Source organism: Delphinapterus leucas, chromosome 17 (genome assembly GCF_059928025.1).
Source record: "Delphinapterus leucas isolate spDelLeu-1000000601 "Yukka" chromosome 17, BTC_Dleu_Yukka2, whole genome shotgun sequence".
Taxonomy (NCBI): domain Eukaryota; kingdom Metazoa; phylum Chordata; class Mammalia; order Artiodactyla; family Monodontidae; genus Delphinapterus; species Delphinapterus leucas.
Window position 1 is genome coordinate 56,788,082 of NC_143145.1, and position 19,980 is coordinate 56,808,061.

Genomic DNA, 19,980 nt, shown 5'->3' on the forward strand with positions numbered 1-19,980 from the left:
GTTAGATAGTTGCTCATAGATAGTTGTAATTTGGATGTACCTGTGGGAGGAGGTGAATTCAGGGTCTCCCTACTCCTCCATTTTGGTCACACCTTTCCTGGAGTATAATTTTCTTTACCTAATTCCTGTCTGTTATTCAAGAAAGAAATAGCAGGTTTTAAAGACTTTGACCAACTGGAATTTTTTAAATGAGTTAAGTCATTGAAAAATGAATTAATTCTTAATTAGACATTAATTAAGAAGAATCTAGCAAAGTTTGCAAAAGCCAAAAATTATTCAAGAAGATCTTATTATAAGAAATAAATACTTCTTTTAAATGAATTTAGGAACTAATGAATGGAAATCTAAAATATTATTTAGAGAACAAAGGCAGGTTCTAAGTACTTCTTTTACAAAATACTTGTTAAGACAAATGAAGAGAAAACTGACAAAATTTGATGACATTACACTTTTCCCCAACCAATTTTCTTAACAATGAAATCTTACTTGCTAAATTTAAAGTCTTCCCCTAGTCCCCATCTTACTCACTTTGTGTACTGACTTCTTTTGTCAAACTCTTACCTTCCCCAACTTCTGCGATACTTTTCTCTCTCAGCTTTACCTCTCTCACTGCTACTTCTCAGTTCCTTTACTTGTGCTACTCCTTAAATGTCAGCAAATTCCAAGGTTGTGGCCTCCCAATTTTATGTTGTTCTTTATAATTTCCACCACCTCCTCTAGATAGATGATTCCTAGTTCAACATCTCCAGTTCAGTCTCCCCTACTGACAGGGGAGACTCCCTTCTCAACTGCCTGATATATTGAATGTATTATTTATTCAAACCTCAAGTTTACCATATACTAATATATTTCTATTTATCTTACAACTTATGTCTCCATCTGAGTTGACTGTGTGGTATCACAATTATCCACTTTGCTAATTCTATTAGTTTCCTAGGGCTGCCATAACAACTTACCACAAACTGAGTGGCTTAATACAACAGAAATTTATTCTCACAATTCTGGAGTCTAGAAGCCTGAAATCGAGGTATTGGCAAGGCAAACTTCTGGAAGTTCTGATGGAGAATCTGTTCCATGCCTTTCTCCTAGCTTCTGGTCATTGCCAGCAATCCTTGGTGTTTCTTGGATTGTAGAGGCATCACTCCGATCTCTGCCTCTGTGGACACATGGCACTCTCCTTGTGTGTTTCTTCTATGTTTTCACTTGGCCTTCTCATAAGGAAGGACTCCAGTCATTAGATTAAAGGCCCGCTCTACTCCAGTATGACCTCATCTTAACTTAGTTACATCTGTAAAGACCTTATTTCCAACTACAGTCACATTCTGAGGTTCTGGATGGACATGAATTTCGGCAGAACACTATTCAATGTAGTACATTCACCAAACTTGACATTTCCTGCTGTTACATTAATTCACATATTTTAACTCAACTCTCTTCCCTCTTCAAGTCACACTTCTTCCTCACCACAACTAATTATCATCTTTCTTTTTTCAATTACTTTCTAAAACATAACTAAAACTGTACCTCTTCTTAGAATTCTGTTATAGTTCCTCATTGGTCTCAACGGAACTTTCAAGCCAAATTATAGGTGATTGGAGATCGTATATTAAAAGGTTTGCACCTTTATTGCCCTCTACAAGGCAGCAGCTAACACATCTTTTCTCAGGCTTTTTCCTTCTTCTTGAATATCTTCCCTTTACATTATTAAAGTATCATTCCTCCTCCTCTGACCACCACCTTCTCATTTTGCCCCATCAAAATTTGTCATCCATTTGTGTTATACTAAAGCAACAATCTTAAACTAGAGAACACGTATCACAGGGTGTACATGAAAACTTTCCTGGAGGCCTAATAAACACCAATAGTTTTAAAAGAATCAAGTTCAAGATCTACATTTTACATATGTATTCTTTCTTAAAACTGATATTCCTGAGTACAGCTGCAGACCATGAGTTTTTATTTCCTACCTTTCTTTTCCCATGGGCTTTTCTCTCACTTTCCCAAAGAAAGTCCTACTTCTAACCCATCCCAATACTAATATAATACATTGCCCTGGAGTGCAAAAAATTTCTACAGTCCCAAACACAGGGACAATTGTTGATTATGTGATTTTTTTGCCTGTATCTGATTGAATTTAGGAAGTAAGGAATACTGTCATAATTCTCTTATTTGCTATCAAATGTTTTTAAAAATGTGTTTTCTCTGATCTTTATCAGAAAAGAAATAAATTACATTTTAACTATAACTAATTCTTTATTCTTCCATAAGTACATATACAAATTTAAAAAGTCTTGCCCATCTCAATCAGAGATGGCTACCAATAAAACTTTCATGCTTGTTTATCAAAATTTGTAAAATATACTTACTGTTTCCCAAATTCTTCATCAAGGAATTATGAGGAATAATTCTTTTAAAAATATACATTATGAACTAGAATTATCAAATATAGCTTAAATGAAGCATTGTTATATAAAGCATATACCTTTTGTTCCCTCTTATACTCCCATTCGATATTTTGCTTTATGAAATATATATTTCTTCATCTCCATTTTTTTCATTCACAAAATTACCTGAGGAGAAATACATTCATAACTTCTGTATGTATATAGGTGGGAAAGAAGATAGGCAAGGATTACTGTAGTAAAAAGCTGGAAAAAAAGAAAAGAAGGTGAAATAGATTGACATATTAATGCTCAGCTAATATAAAAAGAAAACTACATAGGTGAGATATAGCTATGGATTAGAAATGCTGACATGCTTTCTCATACAATTTTTAGCATGTTAACTGTGAGGTATGTTTGCACAGTACAAACTGGTGTTATTAATTGGCAATTATATGGTCAAATAAGACTTACAGATAATTCAGGAAAAGAAAAACTTTCTCCTTAAGTCTTAGGGTTTGAATTAGACATTTTGACAGTTTGAATACCTGACTTTACAGTAAATGATTCACCAATCCTCAACTTTACTTTTTATGGATGTTTTTAGTGTATTGAGGTACATCAAATAAGGTCAAAAAAGGTTGGAAGTAGTGGGTTTATTTATTCAATAAGCATTTACTGAAAACCTACCTTGTCCTAGATCTTGTGGAATATAAAGAAAACATACAGCTCCTGATCTTGAAAAGGTCAGTCTATGATAATGTCAAATATAAACATTGCTTTAAACACCCATACGCACTGGATCACCAAGATCTTGTCGCCAGAATTGTATTACTGAATTTTTCCTGGGCATCACAAGCAAGGTCCTATCACACAATGTCCTATAAACACAATGAACTGAACACACACACACACATACACATACACATGACTCATTCTTTCCATATGCCCACTACATACAAACATCTCCTTCTGAATTCCAATTTATATTAATGTTTTCATATATCTAGTCTCTTGTAATAGTAATCTTTGTGAATTTAGTCACTTGTAATAAAAACTTAGAAATTATTCTTGATTCTTTATTTGGATTTATCCAAAAGATCCAGAAAGTTCAAATTCTTTGATTTCTGCCTCTAAATAAGTTCTCTAGTCCCTCTCTTTTTCCCTCATCCACTCTAACCTAACCTATTAACTTTTTTCCTTGCCTCCGTGCATTTACACTGCTCTCTTCAACTCTCCCATTATTGTTACTTTTCCAAAACCCCTATCTGCTCGTACCCCTCATTTGTTTAATATTCTCTATTGGTTCCCTTTAGCCCATAGGTCAATGTTTAAACTCCTAAGCAGATCATACAGGAACCATCATAAGTTGACCCCACTCACCTTTCCAGACCTAACCACCATCACTTCTGACACACCCCACCACCTGGTGCCCTCCACATACACACTGTCTTCCAGTCACACCAAAATACTTGCTGAACATGTCATATTTTTTTCACATCTTTGAATATATTGTTTTCAAGGCCTGGAAGGCCCTTATTTCATTTTTCTGTCAAAGACCTTCTAATCCTTCCAGACTTAGGATGCTTTCTCTGTGAAGCCACTCCTTGATACCCCAGGCCAAGTTCAGTGTGAGCATAGCATTTTGTACATATTTTTATTACTTATTATTAGCTACTTATTTACATCCTTGCCTCCCCCATTAAATTATGAACATCCATAGAGCTAGTATCTGTTTAACTTATCTTTCTATTTCCAGTACAAAAAGTAGAAACTCAATAACTGTTTGATGGATGAATAAACTTCTAAGCAGACTAAGGTTTTTAAGCAGAAATTCATTAAATTATATAAATGACAACATATCTTAATCAGAAAAAAAGGTTTTCTTGGTTTTGTAGACTGAATGTCCTCCTATTTCTATATTGTGTACGATGTATCAGATTTTCTTCCACTGCAGCTCCATCTTCTCCATTCTTGAATGGTTTATAGAGGTCTTAGTGGGACACACTTGAAGAATCTTGATGCTGAAGCAGGACTTTAGACATTTGAAAGAGGTATAAGTTATACCATGATAATTATAAGGAGAGAGAGAACGACACCAATGGTTGGGGAATTTGTAAACAACTAAATTTATGATATATTTGTGGACCTGGTGGAAAATGGATATTAGTGGAGAGGGGCTCTTTAAATGGAATCCACAGGTTACCCATTTCCAATGTGAACCGCATGGGTTCCAGTTTGGAAGTGAGATGGAAAGGGCAAATATGGATTTGAGGAGGTGAGAACGTATAGAACTTATTGGGGCCTGTGTAGACCCAGTGTCATACTCAGAAGGAAGGTAGAGAGTGAGTCAGAGCTTTGAGGAAAAGCTGTGAGGAAACTCAGATCATTATGAAGTATACTAGTTTATACAGTAAGTCCCCTACCTATGAACTTTCAAGTTGCAAACTTTCAAAGACGTGAACATACGTTCACATGTCTAATCATTTAAGTTAGTTCATGTGTCTGGCATACATTGTCACATGCATGCATTCTCTACAAGTGGTTGTGCTTTTGTGTATTTTAGAATACAGCGTTATATAGAGTACAGTAGTACAGTATCCTTATTTCAAGTCCAGGATGTCTGGAAGCAAACGGAAAAACAGCAGTGATGTAGCTGTTACTGCTAAGAAGTACCAAGCAATAATGATGGAAACAAAAGTGAAAATAACTGAGAGAGGGGAGTGAGGCAAAAAGATGGTAGACATCGCTCATTTTTATAACATAAATCATTCAACCATCGGCATGATTCTAAAGAACAAGGACAAGGTCATGGAACATGTGAAGTCTGCTGTGCCGATGATGCTGACAATAATATTGAAGAATCGTGGAAAAGTGATGGAGGAGATGGAGAAACTTCTCCATCCTGTGGATGCAGGATCAGCATCAGCATTGAGTCCTGCTCGGCTTAGTGCTGTTTCAAGAGAAAGCTAAAAGCCTTTATGAAGACTTGAAGAAGAAACACAGTGAAGTATCAGAGGGCACATCTTTTAATGCCAGCCATGGCTGGTTTCATAGATTCAAGACTAGAGCCAACATTCACAACATAAAAGTAAGTGGCAAAAAAAAAAAAAAGTAAGTGGCAAGGCAGTGAGTGCAGATATGGTAGCTGCCCAGGAATTTCCTGAAATGCTTCAAGAAATTATTGATGAAGGCACGTATTTGCCCAAGCAGGTTTTTAATGTGAATGTGGCAGGACTGTGCTGGAAGGGGATATCAGACCAAAGTTACATCAATAAGGAGGAAAAGTTGATGCCACCCTATAAAGCAGCAAAGGATAGGCTAATTCTGTTGTTTGGTGGCAATACTTCTGGTGATATGAAGCTGAAGCTTCTCTTAGTTTATCATTCAGAGAACCCAGGAGCCCTTAAAAACAAAGCCAAGGGCTCTCTTCCTGTTGTGTGGAAGAGTAACCCCAAAGCCTGGGTTACACAGAAATATTTATGTCACACTTTTCATCAGGCAGTAAAGGTGAGTGACAAATCAGGAACAACCTTGTGACAATTTTGGAAGGACAATAGCATCTACAAGGCCATAAAAAAAACCATTGACTTTGCTTGGCATGAGGTTACAGCCGTCACTATGAATGGGGTTTGGAAGAACCTTTGCCCGCAGTTTGGTCGTGATTTTTGTGGATTTGAGAAGGTGGATGAGGAATCCAAAGAGGTCTTCAGCAACTTAGTGACTCTCAGTGAGAAGCTGGAGCTAGATCTGCAAGAGGACAATTTCACTGAGCTCCTTGCTGTGCAACACAAGGAGCTTACTAACGAAGACCTGATGGAATTGGAGGCCCAGAGGAAGGACAAAGAGAGACAAGAGGAAGAAGAAGTAACTGAAGAACGAAAGAGATTCACGATGCAGGGAATGGCAAGGGGATTTTCTTTATGTGAGGAGTCACTGTTAGCTTTTGAGGCACAGGACCCGAACACAGAACAGTACACAAAGGTTGCAGCAGCCATTCAGAATGCAATCCAGTGCTACCGTGTCATTTATGATGAGAAAAAAAGAGCTACTACCCAGACATCACTGGATAATTTTTTCAAAAGGGTAGATAGAATTGAATCCAGCAAGGAACCAGAATATGTGCCATCAACGTCAGGTGTGAGTGAAATTTCAGCTTGCCCTCTGTCTCCTATTGCTGACAATCCTTCAGCTCTACCATCTCCCACCTCCTTTCCCTCCTCCAGTCAGTAATTCTTCTTGCCTGTTCACTCGATGCCAGCCCCTGTATGCCAGCTGTTGTACTGTACTACTGTAGTTTTCAAGGTACTATAGTGTAAAACTATAAATGTTTTCTTTATTTTTTGTTTGTTTTTAATGTATTATTTGTGTGAAAAAAAAGTATTATAAACCTAATACAGGACAGTACTATATAGCCAATTGTGTTAGTTGAGTACCTAGGCTAACTTTGTTGAACTTATGAACAAATTGGACTTACGAACATGCTCTTGGAATGGAACTCGTTCGTATGTAGGTGACTTACTTTATGTTATGCTTTATATGTTTTCTTAGAAGGGAAGTTCATTAAAGCACACTAGATATATTAGTTTTCTACTGCTGAATAACAAATTATGGCAATTTTAGAGACCTAAAACAACACCCATTTACTAGCTCACAGTTCCGTAGATCAGAAGTCTGGGTGGGCTTGGTTGGGTTCTCTGCTTAAGGTCCTACACAGCTGATATCAAGGTGTCAGCCAGGCCTGACTGGGTTCTTACCTGGAGGCACCAAAGAAGAATCTCCTTCTAATCTCATTCAAATTATTGGCAAAATGCAGTTTTTTATGCTTGCATGACTGAGGTCCTTGTTTCCTTGTTAACTAGCCAGGGATCACTCTCAGCTCCTAGAGGCCTCATGCAATTCTTATCAGGGGACCCTTTTCTCCTTCAAAGCCCAAAACGGATAATTTCTCTCAAATAAAGTTCCGCTTGTGCTTCAAATCTCTGACTTTTTCTTCTGTCACCATCTGGAGAAACTCTCTGCTTTTAAAGGGCTCATTTGGTTACATCAGGCCCAGCTATATAATTTCCTTATCTTAAAATCAACTGAGCCACATAACATAACTAATTATAGGAGTAAAATCCACCATATTAATTTTCCCTGGGATCATGCAGGACATGTACACAAAGGAGCCATCTTACAACTCTGCCTATTTTGTCAACTATAGCTTTTTTCTTCTCACTATACAGTCTAATGGCAGAACCACAGTCAAGAATACTCCTTTGCTATTTCTGGATTCTAATTTTTCAATGGAAAATCTGTATTGCATGAACACTATTTCCATCAAATTTAATGCTTAAGTTGTTCTATCCAATTGCAGAAAGGAACTGTTAATAATCTTGGGTATATAAGGAAGGTGAAGAGACTTAATCCCTTCCCTGTATGTTTCTCCTCATGGGTCCAACTTGGTCACCTTTTTTTCTTCTCATTTAGTCCAAAAAGCAAACCACTTGGAGCCCCTGTTATTAATGAGTATGCCGATGCCCAGCTACACAACGTAGTGAGGAGATTGCGTCAAAGAACAGATTTCTACAAGAGAAAGTTGGTGGAAGGTGATATGTCCTCACCTGAAGGCAGCCCCCAAACTGGTGAGCAGTGTGAACTCAAAGTACCAGGAAGAAGGAGGTTATGAGTGGACATGTATTTTGCAAATGTTTTAGTTTGGGGTTCCCCAAAAGCCAACCCCAAGACAATTATTTAGCTATAAATATTTTATATTGAGGGTGCTCCAGGAGGTGAGAGTGGGCAAGAGAGACAGAGAAGGGAGTTAAGACAATAAAGGTGTTTTAATGAAGCATTACTGCTGTGGGCCACTGGGGCTTGAGCCAGCTGAAAATCTGTGTGGATGACTCATCAGAATTATCCTGAAGGAAGAGGAAGCTGGGGTATCAACCCATCAACTCCTGTCCTTCATTGGCTGAGGGTTGCTGCTGGGGAATGTTGCTAATACTCCAGCATTTTAAGCAAGGCAGCTGGGAGAAATCCCCAAGGCAGAGAGATGCAGGAGCCTTCTGCACATGACCTCTGGCCCACAGAATATGCACAGGCCAACAATAATATCTGTTATAGAAAGTTTTATTGTAAATATTAATTAATAATACCCATAATAAACAAAGCACTTATAATAAGAATACAAGAATACTACCTGAGTACACAACACAGCAAAGGACATCAGTGAACTAGTCACATAAGGAGAGAGACAATTATCAGTCTATCTAATAATTACAGAAATGTGCTTATGAAAAATTAATAACTGCAATAAAGTAGAGCACAAAAGTGATATATACATCATATATACATAGATACATGGTGTATATATGTATATATAGTATATATACATATATATACCATGATTACATCTATATAAAACGCTTATAGCCCATGCACCACGATGAAGAGTGGCCCCGACTCGCCGCAACTAGAGAAAGCCCTTGCACAGAAACGAAGACCCTACACAGCCAAAAATAAATTAATTAATTAATTAATTTTAAAAAAACCTTTAATAAAAAAATGTTTATAAAGGTATAGAAAAAGTAGAGAAGAAAGTGTGTTGTTTAATAACAGATAAATAAAAACAAAATTGTTAATTACATAGGATGGAGTTGAGGATTTCCTTATAATTCTGTAGGAAGAAAGTTGGATTTTCAAAATAAACTATGTATTATATATAGTTTCTTTTTAAACAGAAGGGTCTAACATATAGTCATTATAGCTTGATAAAGATTTGTTGAAAAGAATATTTTGAGCTTTACTTACCCATAACTGGAAGGATATAAATGAAGCTAAAGAAGCAAGAAACTAGGGGACTTCCCTGGTGGTCCAGTGGTTAAGGCTCTGCCTTCCAATGCAGGGGGTGCCTGTTGAATCCCTGGTCAGGAAACTGAGTCCCACATGCTTTGCAGCCAAAAAACCAAAACATAAAACAGAAGCAATATTGTAACAAATTCAATAAAGACTTAAAAAAAAATAAGCATGAAACTGAAACCTGTGGAATGGTGCACATTTGTAATGTTTCTGTTCAATGTAAATCCAAAGCACTAACTATTTATGTTCCAAAATATGTGGGAATGAAACTTGTATTTAAAATATCCTATTTGTAACATCTTTGGGACACTTAATTTAAACTTTAACCTGTTATTTATTTCCAACTTTTGATGTTTTCATTACTTGGATATTTTCACAAATGGCAATATTTTAAATGTCATGAAATGCCTCATCTGCCTGTATTGAGAGGGGAAGATTTTAGAATGTTTTGATTCCAAGAAATCCAAGCTTTTTTCTCATTAAACTAACCTAACCTCTTAAAAATGTTTTCATCTCTTTTTTCCTATAAAGCAAAGCCCACAGTTGTATCATCAACACAAGAAAGCAGTGCTAAGCTAAAAGAAGAACATTATCAGAAGGTGCCTCTAACAGAGTACCTAAAGCGAATCAGACTTCCAAAAAGCATAGATTCGTACACAGGTACCATCAAATGGTGGATTATCTCAGTGGGAGGGCTGGCTGTTACCAAGAACCCCTGAAACCCAAAGTCACAGACAGCTTCCATTTTCTCTAGCCAGTGTTCTGAACCTATCTAGAAAGCAGAATTTAAACTGTATTATCTGCAACGGGTTGTTTTCCCCTTTCCAGTGAAGATAAGAGATAAAAATATTCCTGTGTGCTTTTAAAATAGTCCAGGGCCTGTCCTGTCCCTAATTAACTTCTAAAAGAAGTTCCAAAGCATTAAGTAATATGTTCACTGAACACCCCCCCAAAAAAAATCATTATAAAATGTTTGTCTTCTTCCATGGCTTCACATTGTTAATTAATCCAATTGAACAAATCCCTTCCTACAGCTTCCCTTGGGCAGAGGAAAGCTCTGTGTACAGGGTCATGGACTGCCTTCACTGGCTGATTTGCCCCCTCCCCACTTCAGTCACACCCCTGTGGGCAAGATGTGGCCTTTGGCTCACAAGCCCTGGGTGACCCTGCAGCTTAATTACCAACCAGCATAAAGCCCTTTGAGTCAGTTCTCCCGGACATGGTACCTCTGACTTTTCCCTGGGTTCCCCTTTCCTCATCTAAATAGTACAGTCACTCATGGGGACAGACTCAGTGGCCATTCTCTAGGAGACAGGAAGAACACTCTTTAATGTCAGAAAAGCTGATAAGATGACTTATCCCTCGTAAACCCCAGCGCCTCGGCTCTAGGGGCAGAATTGTGCTGAATGTTTTAAACAGTCTCTTATACAAATTGCTTATCTCCAGAAGGTAGTGCCCCAACTTTACCAAACTAAGCAACAGAATTATTTTAATGTGTTTTACATGCCATGTGGATTACTCCAGTCTCTATTTTTCTAGATCGATTCTATCTCCTGTGGCTCTTGCTTGTCACCATTGCCTTTAACTGGAACTGCTGGCTTATACCATTGCGCATCATCTTCCCATATCAAACACCAAACAACGCACGCTACTGGCTTATTACGGACATCATATGTGATACCATCTACCTTTTCGATTTGCTGTTAATCCAGCCCAGACTCCAGTTTATTAGAAGAGGAGACATAATAGTAAGTAGGGTTTGGGAGAAGCACAAACTGACAAAGGAATATCAGATTGAACTACAAAAAAACAAATTAACAGCATTGTGTTATTTAATGTCTGACTGATTGTCTGCATGTATGGGTCTCTAACCACTGGAACCACCAGTATAATAACAATAATAATAGCAACAACAAGAACAAAACAACCACTGAGCACTCACCACGTGCTGGGGACCATGCATCTCCCTGTACCTTAGTTTCCTCATTTTAAAAATGGGAATAACAATAGTACCTTCATAATACTGATGAGAAGACTGAATGAATTAATGCAGGTAGCGTGCCTGGAACTGCGTCTGGTGCCTATCTTCTTTTCACTCTTCACTTTCCAGATTCATCACACCTCATTCCTCATCATCAAATGCAGTGTTTGGTCCACTTCAGAAATATCATTCTTACCCTTAGGAGAAATCATCTTCCCCTGGATTTATTCTCACTGTTGAGGGAATTTCAGAGCCAATCCAATCAATCTAAGACAGAAAGAGAAGGCTATGTTTTCACAAGTACACATCCAAATCGTACAGCCTCTTATACCCTGCACCCCACCCCCGGGCCCTTCCCCAGCTAACTAGAACAATGCTTCCTTTCCAACTGATGTCCACTGTGATATCCTCATCACAGTCGCAGTGAGGGCTGCATGGAACAGATCCTCCAATGTCAAAGAAGGAAGAGCAGAGCAACCAAGTGTACGGCACCTTGGGTTCATATATGTTTTTGAAGAAGAGAGGTAGTCTCCTTAATCTCCTGAATATTTTCTTTTGAATTTCCAGATGATTTTAAGTTATCAAAAAGCTAAAAGGAGTTTGGGTTATTTTTTTCTTTAAAAAATACTATTTGTGGGCTTCCCTGGTGGCGCAGTGGTTGAGAGTCCGCCTGCCGATGCAGGGGACACGGGTTCCTGCCCCAGTCCAGGAAGATCCCACATGCCGCGGAGCGGCTGGGCCCGTGAGCCATGGCCACTGAGCCTGCACATCCAGAGCCTGTGCTCTGCAACGGGAGAAGCCACAACAGTGAGAGGCCCGCATACCACAAAAAAAAAAAAAAATATATATATATATATATATATATATATATATATATATTATTTGTTGAGGAATGCCCCCTATATTTGAAATCTTTTCTAGGAAGAAATTCTAAAGGCAAGAGCTAAAGCTATAGCAAAAATCTATTCAAAATATTCCTTGTGTGGGCTTCAGAGCATTAGTTAACTCACCAGCATGATCCCCTAAGTTCACTGGCAGTTTGATGAATGAAGATGATGTGTACAAATAAGAAATAACACCCAAAAAAGGGGGCACTAATTTCAACCTCCATTAGATGCACAAAGGAGGGAGAAAATCAATATTTGACAAATGGAAAATGACAAAATCAGTAAGGAAAGACTTTTATTTTCAATTTTCTAAGAGGTCTTTGCACACAATGGAGTGTTAAAACCAAGAAAAATAACCAACAAAAACACACTCAATGGTCTCTATTTAAAATGCATTATCACAAGCTACAAATATAGAGCAGGAACTAATTGTTTTGTTTGTTCAAATGAAGTTTAATGGTCTCTTTAATGTAGAGTAGGTAGTTTTAGCCTTTAAACTTGATTACATTTTGCTAAAAGGACTACACAAGTTGAGTATCCAACCTGAAAGTCTCACTACATTTAGCTATCTATGCGAACTTTGTTTTACACCATCAACTTATTCATTCATTCATTCATTCAACAAACATTTATTAAATACCTATAGTTGACAGATATTCCAGAACTGGAGGATGGAAATATCAATTCCCCAAGGGCTTGAGGGAAAACAGATACCAGATTGAGGTGCTAGAGGCCACAACAGAGGAAATTGGGAGGATTTACAAGTTTTCCACAGCATTTATGTGCAGTATCTTTCTTCTGAGAATGGTGCTGCACAGAGTACAGAACTTTGATTCAAGGACCAAAAAAAGGAGTCTCTTATTTAAAATGTCCTTTATAGACAGCAGGAATAGAGCTGGGAATGACACCATGGACATTATGTAGATATGAGACTTGCACCCACAACACTTTGCTAAGACTGCCAATCACAATGATCCATGGAAACACTCAGAGCCTTCTAGTGACCACATCTATCAGGCCTGTCATTATAGTCAACTGCTTTTGGTCCTTTAGCTACTATTTATAAACTGATCTAGAGAAAATTAACAACTCCCTTCTCTGTGCTCTGCACATTTTACTCACACTTCTGTTATTTAATTGTTAAATAACAATTAAGTTCACTATGATGTAGCAGAAACAAATAGCCCAGGGTCAAATTTCGCCTCTGAAATTAACTTACCTCTGAAATTAACTTACAGCAATACTTGAGAAAAATAAATTTACCCTTTCATTGTGTACTATCTTTGTCATCCGTAAAATAGAACTAGTACCACCCACCTCATAAACTTATTGTGAAGATTAAGTAAGACAATGTGAACACCTAGCCTAAGGTCTGGCTTCTAGAAGATGAGCAGTGAATTGCTGACTGAATCAAATGAATGAATGTCCACACACTAACTTCCTCTTGTCTCCTATTTGTATAGGTATCTCACTTTGTTACCTGATAGTAAGTTTCTTGAGAGTAGGGACAGTATTCAATTCATTTCCCTATTTATCCTAGGAATTCAGAGGGTACACTCAAAAATGTTTAAAGGAGTGAATGAATGGCAATCTTGGTTCAAGGATTTTCTTCCCTTAATAACAGTTTAATCTACCTTGTAGTAGTATTATATAATATTATTATTTTGAAACATTTTTAACTGTTCTATGTGAAATTATGGATTTTCTATGAATTATTTAAAAGAAGAGGTAAACAATAAATAGATATAATAATACCTTAGATGAGGGTCTTCAAAGACTATCTGTTTGAAAAAGATTTAAGTGCAATTATCGTACCCTTTCTAAAGTAAGCTTCCTCAGAATAAATGTTGCCTGCATAATAATGAGACTTAAAAGAGACAGAGAGAATTAAATAGGGTTACATACTAAAAATAAGTGCCTACAGAGAGACCTTCAAGATGGCGGAAGAGTAAGAAGTGGAGACCACCTTCCTCCCCACAAATACATCAGAAATACATCTACATGTGGAACAACTCCTACAGAACACCTACTGAACACTGGCAGAAGACCTCAGACCTCCCAAAAGGCAAGAAACTCCCCACATACCTGGGTAGGGCAAAAGAAAAAAGAAAAAACACAGACAAAAGAATAGGGACGGGGGCTTCCCTGGTGGCGCAGTGGTTGAGAGTCAGCCTGCCGATGCAGGGGACACAGGTTCGTGCCCTGGTCTGGGAAGATCCCACATGCCGCGGAGTGGCTGGGCCCGTGAGCCATGGCCACTGATCCTGCGTGTCTGGAGCCTGTGCTCCGCAACGGGAGAAGCCACAACAGTGAGAGGCCCATGTACCACAAAAAAAAAAAAAAAAAAAAAAAAAATAGGGACGGGAACTGCACCAGTGGGAGGGAGCTGTGAAGGAGGAAAGGTTTCCACACACTAGGAAGCCCCTTCACCAGCAGAGACAGGGAGTGGAAGAGGGGGGAAGCTTCAGAGCCACGGAGGAGAGCACAGCAACAGGGGTGCAGAGGGCAAAGCGGAGAGATTCCCGCACAGAGGATCGGTGCCGACCAGCACTCACCAGCCCAAGAGGCTTGTCTGCTCACCTGCTGGGGTGGGTGGGGGTTGGGAGCTGAGGCTCAGGCTTCAGAGGTCAGATCCCAGGGAGAGGACTGGGGTTGCCTGCGTGAACACAGCCTGAAGGGGGCTAATGTGCCACAGCTAGCTGGGAGGGAGTCCAGGAAAAAGTCTGGAACTGCCTAAGAGGCAAGAGACCATTGTTTCGGGGTGCATGAGGAGAGGGGATTCAGAACACTGCCTAAACAAGCTCCAGAGATGGGCACGAGCTGCGGCTATCAGCGCGGACACCAGAGACGGGCATGAAAAGCTAAGGCTGCTGCTGCAGCCACCAAGAAGCCTGTGTGCAAGCACAGGTCACTATCAACACCTCCCCTCCTGGGAGCCTGTGCAGCCCGCCACTGCCAGGGTCCTGTGGTCCAGGGACAACTTCCCTGGGAGAACACACTGTGTGCCTCAGGCTGTTGCAATGTCATGCCGGCCTCTGCCACCACAGACTCACCCCGCATTCCATACCCCTCCCTCCTCCCAGCCTCAGTGCTCCAGAGCCCCCTAATCAGCTGCTCCTTTAACCCCGTCCTCTCTTAGTGAAGAACAGACGCCCTCAGACAACCTACAGTCAGAGGCAGGGCTAAATCCAAAGCTGAACCCCAGGAGCTGTGCAAACAAAGAAGAGAAAGGGAAATCTCTCCCAGCAGCCTCAGGAGCAGTGGATTAAATATTCACAATCAACTTGATGTACCCTGCATCTCTGGAATAACTGAATAGACAATGAATCATCCCAAAATTGAGGCAGTGGACTTTGGGAGCAACTGTAGACTTGGGGTTTGCTGTCTGCATCTAATTTGTTTCTGGTTTTATGTGTATCTTAGTTTAGTATTTACAGTTTGTTATCATTGGTAGATTTGTTTATTCATTTGGTTGCTCTCTTCCTTTTTTTTATATATACTTTTTTTTTTTCCTTTTTCTCTTTTTCTGAGTGTGTATGTGTATGCTTCTTTGTCTGTATGGCTTTGCTTCCACCATCTTTCCTAGGGTTCTGTTGGTCCATTTTTGTTTTTTGGGGTTTTCTTTTTTTTATTTTAGTATAGTTTTTAGCACTTGTTATCATTGGTGGATTTGTTTTTTGGTTTCATTGCTCATTCTTTCTTTTTCTCTTTTTTATTAATTTTTAAATTTTTTATTTTTACTAACTTTTTTATTCTTCTTTTAATACCTTTATTTTCTTTTTTCTTTCTTTCTTTCTTTTTCACTCCATTTTCTTCTGAGCTGTGTGGCTGACAGGGTCTTGGTGGTCCAGCCAGGTGTCAGGCCTGTGCCTCTGAGGTGGGAGAGCCAAGTTCAGGACACTGGTCCACAAGAAACCTCCCAGCTCCACATAATATCAAGTGGCGAAAGCTCTCCCAGAGATCTCCATCTTAATGCTAATACCCAGCTCCACTCAAGGGATAAATATGCTAAGAACATTCTTCCAGAGTTGGAGGATGGGGTCATACTTCAACTTAACTTCTTAGCACTTGATACGTCTGTCTGTTCCATATGTCTGTTCCATATAAGCTTTGAAGGAGCACTTGATATGTGCACTTGATATGTCTGTCTGTTCCATATAAGCTTTGAAGGAGCTGACTCATCATACTCAAGCTTGGTACATGATTCAGCGTAAACTTGTACATATACCTATATCTGCCTGTGGCTCAGTAAGACATTTTGTTTAAGGGAAAAGAATCATTAAATAAGCATGTCATATATTTTCTAATGTATTTCTGTAAAATTTAGTATGTGCACATGGGTAGAAATTATAGCCAAAAAAATGGGGTGGTGGGGCAGGAATTGGGAACTTGGCTAACAAATCTTAAACATTGTTCAACAGCAATTTAAAATTTTTGAACATGGACAGCCTGGATAATAATTATTAGAAGATGCTGCTTCCATGTGTCCAAGTTATAATACTTTGGTCAAATAATTAATAGTACACAGACAATTTCCTCCTACCTATAAGTGAAATAGAAAAATATAATCCCAATATTAGCATTAATTCTGAATGTTAACAAATGCCTTCCTATTCCTCTATCATCACACATTTACTGAGCACATGTTGTGTGTTAGACATTGTGTTAAGAAGTGAGAAACACAGGATAAATATATTGTCCCTACCCTTTTAAGTAGCTCAGAGTATGAAGCATGGACAGACAAAAGAAAAATGGTGAAGTTTTGTGATGTAAGTCATGACAGAGGTAAGCCCTTGGTGCTATTTGATACAGAGAAAACCAGATAAAGGAGGGAACACCTGGTCCAAATTTTGATGGATTAATTGAAATTATCTGCACACCTTCAACCCCATAAAAAAGGGAAAAATATGTCCTAAATTCTGGGAACAGCATAGGTAAAGGCATCAAGGTAAGAAACTCTGCTATGCACTGCTAAACAGAATAAGTATAAGATGCTTCAGGAGGTGAGTGAGACAGAGAAAATAGAGCTTTGTATATCGTGAAAGGGAGCTTGGATTTTTTTTCTTTAAGTCATGCGAAGTCATAGAATTTGACATAAATAGAATTGTTAATGATCTGATCTAGAGAGATCATCTCACTGCCATTGTAGAACTGATCAAGGAAAGCAAGAATAAAGGCAAGGAAACCAAAGCCAAAAAGAGAAAATAGGCATGAGAAAATTTTAGAAAGGAGAATCAGTAGAACTTGGTTGCTGGCTGGATGAGGGCTAAGGGAGAGTGAGTGGTGTAGGATCACTGACTAGTGTAGATGAGGATGCTCATATGATACTCAATAAGAGGAGGAGCATGGATGGCTTTAGGGGAAATGGAGAATGACGATTAATTCAGGTTTGTTGTAGGTTAAATTTGAGATGAGCAGAACTGCTAAGTGAGGGAGACAATAATCAGTTGTTGGACAGGTCAACAGCTCCAGATACTAATATTAAGTGGAGGTAGAGGTTTGGTAGCATCCACATACATGGTGATCTTTGAAATAATGAAAGTGGATGAAATTTCCCAGGAAGTAAATATGAAAAGAGAAGAGGGCTGAATCCTGGGAAATATTGATTTTAAATGGCTAGCCATAGGATGCAAGAAGGACCCTGAAGGGCTTCCCTGGTGGCGCAGTGGTTGAGAGTCTGCCTGTCGATGCAGGGTACACGGGTTCATGCCCCGGTCCGGGAAGATCCCACATGCCGCAGAGCGGCTGGGCCCGTGAGCCATGGCCACTGAGCCTGCGCATCCGGAGCCTGTGCTCCACAACGGGAGAGGCCACAACAGTGAGAGGCCCGCGTACCACAAAAAAAAAAAAAAAAAAAAAGAAGAATCCTGAAAACTGGAACTGAAGAAGTAAACCAAGAATGGCATTACAGATTCTTTGGAAAGAGAAAGTTCCAAGGACAAAATTGTCCCCAAAAAGTCAAATGCTTCAAAAGTTTTACTCATCTCTTCATGCCTTTACCTATTCATCCACTCAAATATTTATTGGGTTTTTAATATATTATAGTCACTAGTTATATACAGTTGCTAAACAAAATCAACCCTGTCCTGAGATAGATTACCATTTCATGGAGTAGACTGATCTTAAATAAATGGGGCAAGACATATATGTGTGATTTCAAAATGTGGTGAGTGCCATAAAAGAATGTTAGTATATAAAGGATTCCCTGGGTATGATCATTAGGAGGTTATTGGTGGCTTTCACAATGGTAGTCTTCATGGAATAAGAGAAGTGAGCAAAAGTCAAATCACCACCAAAATTGCCATGAGTTGAAGAATAAATATGAAGAAAGGATGTGGAGCAAAGCAAGGTAGATAACCCTCTTAAGAAGTGTTAGTGTGACAATTAGAGCAATACAAAAAGAAAACAAAGCCAAGGAAGGTTTTTAAATTTATGATATGGGAAGATAGAGCATATTTATAGGCTGATGTTAGAAGGAACTAATAGAAAGGAATAGCTATAAATATTTTTAAAGTGAGAAAATGTTTAATGAAATTGGCTAAAATTAATATGAATTATAAATATAACATATTTCAGATGGATTCAAATGAACTAAAGAGACACTACAGGAGTTCTACAAAATTTCAGGTAGGTGACTTACAAAATTGTTCAACTAATCCATTACAATTTTGACTTTAAGTTCCATCTATAAATTTCTACCAAAAAAAATCTGCTTCCTTTAAAAATTGTAGCCTTTGTAACAAAGGTTATACAGGTGAAGTTTTATTAGGCAGAGTTTTTCTTCTCAATAACTATACAATATACTTCCTAGTATGTGCAAATGTGTAATTCAATATATGGGTCTTTACTAGGCAGAACAAAATCTTAGCACCCACATTTAAATTCCAATTTAAATGTCCACAAAGGAGTATGGGGTGTACTTTGTCTTGTCCATATATAATTCTAGCCTCCAATTCATGTAGCATGATGATGTAAAAGTCTACAAAATTGTTTCTACTCCTATTTCTTTCTTGTTCATATAAGCAAAATATATGCTACGGTATAGCACAGGGAACTCTGCTAAATATTCTGTAATAACCTAAATGTGAAAAGAATTAGAAAAAGAATAGACACATGTATATGTATAATGAATCACTTTGCTATACACCCGAAACTAACACAACATTGTTAATCAACTATACTCCAATATGAAATTTTTAAAAAATTTTTAATAAAATAATTTAAAAAATAAAACCACTGGAAATTGTTAGAATGGCATACAGCAAAAAAAAAAGAAGCAATTATTTATATAACATGGCATCTTCCTTTTCTCAAATAACAGTATAATATTATTTTTTCACCCATGTGTAGTTTTTTCACCCATAATTATTTACAAAGTACTTTATTATCTTTTATTGTTCCTCCTAACCCCAAGAAATTGGCAGAGATTTGAGGGTGTTCCAAGGTTACCTAAACTGTATGAGTGAACTCCAACCTCCCATTTCAAGGACAACACTTTAGTGGCCTCAAATTTTGTTAAAAATACAAATCTCAGTTTAGGTGCCAAATTGTCCCTACTGGCGATCTATGGTGATTAAAATTTCTTTCAATTCGTTTTTATCTCCAATAAATTTTCTCTGTAAAAACTGCCACATACTTAGACATATTCATAAAAGATCTAAACTACTTTGATGAACTCTACAAAGAGGATGAATAGTTTTGTAAGTGCCACAGACCTTATTCCAAATACTTAATCACTTTCTTGAATTTGAATAAGGGCAACTTAACTCATATATTTAATTTGGGTTCATAAATGTAAACTTTTACATTTATTTAATTGAAGTCATGCCTTTTGAATTTCCTTAGCACATCCTGTATGTCTTATGGCATTGTATTACACTATTTCTGC

The 19,980-nt window shown here is 38.2% G+C and overlaps 1 protein-coding gene across 1 annotated transcript in view; it reads left to right on the forward strand.

Moving 5' to 3' along the window:
• Window positions 1–19,980, forward strand: part of CNGB3 (cyclic nucleotide gated channel subunit beta 3) — a 129,950-nt gene that overhangs the window by 45,720 nt on the left and 64,250 nt on the right. The window contains exons 4-7 of the mRNA XM_089898592.1: window positions 7,854–8,008; window positions 9,756–9,884; window positions 10,764–10,972; window positions 18,669–18,719. Coding sequence (XP_089754718.1) covers window positions 7,854–8,008; window positions 9,756–9,884; window positions 10,764–10,972; window positions 18,669–18,719 — 544 coding nt within the window. The remainder of the gene's footprint in view (window positions 1–7,853; window positions 8,009–9,755; window positions 9,885–10,763; window positions 10,973–18,668; window positions 18,720–19,980) is intronic.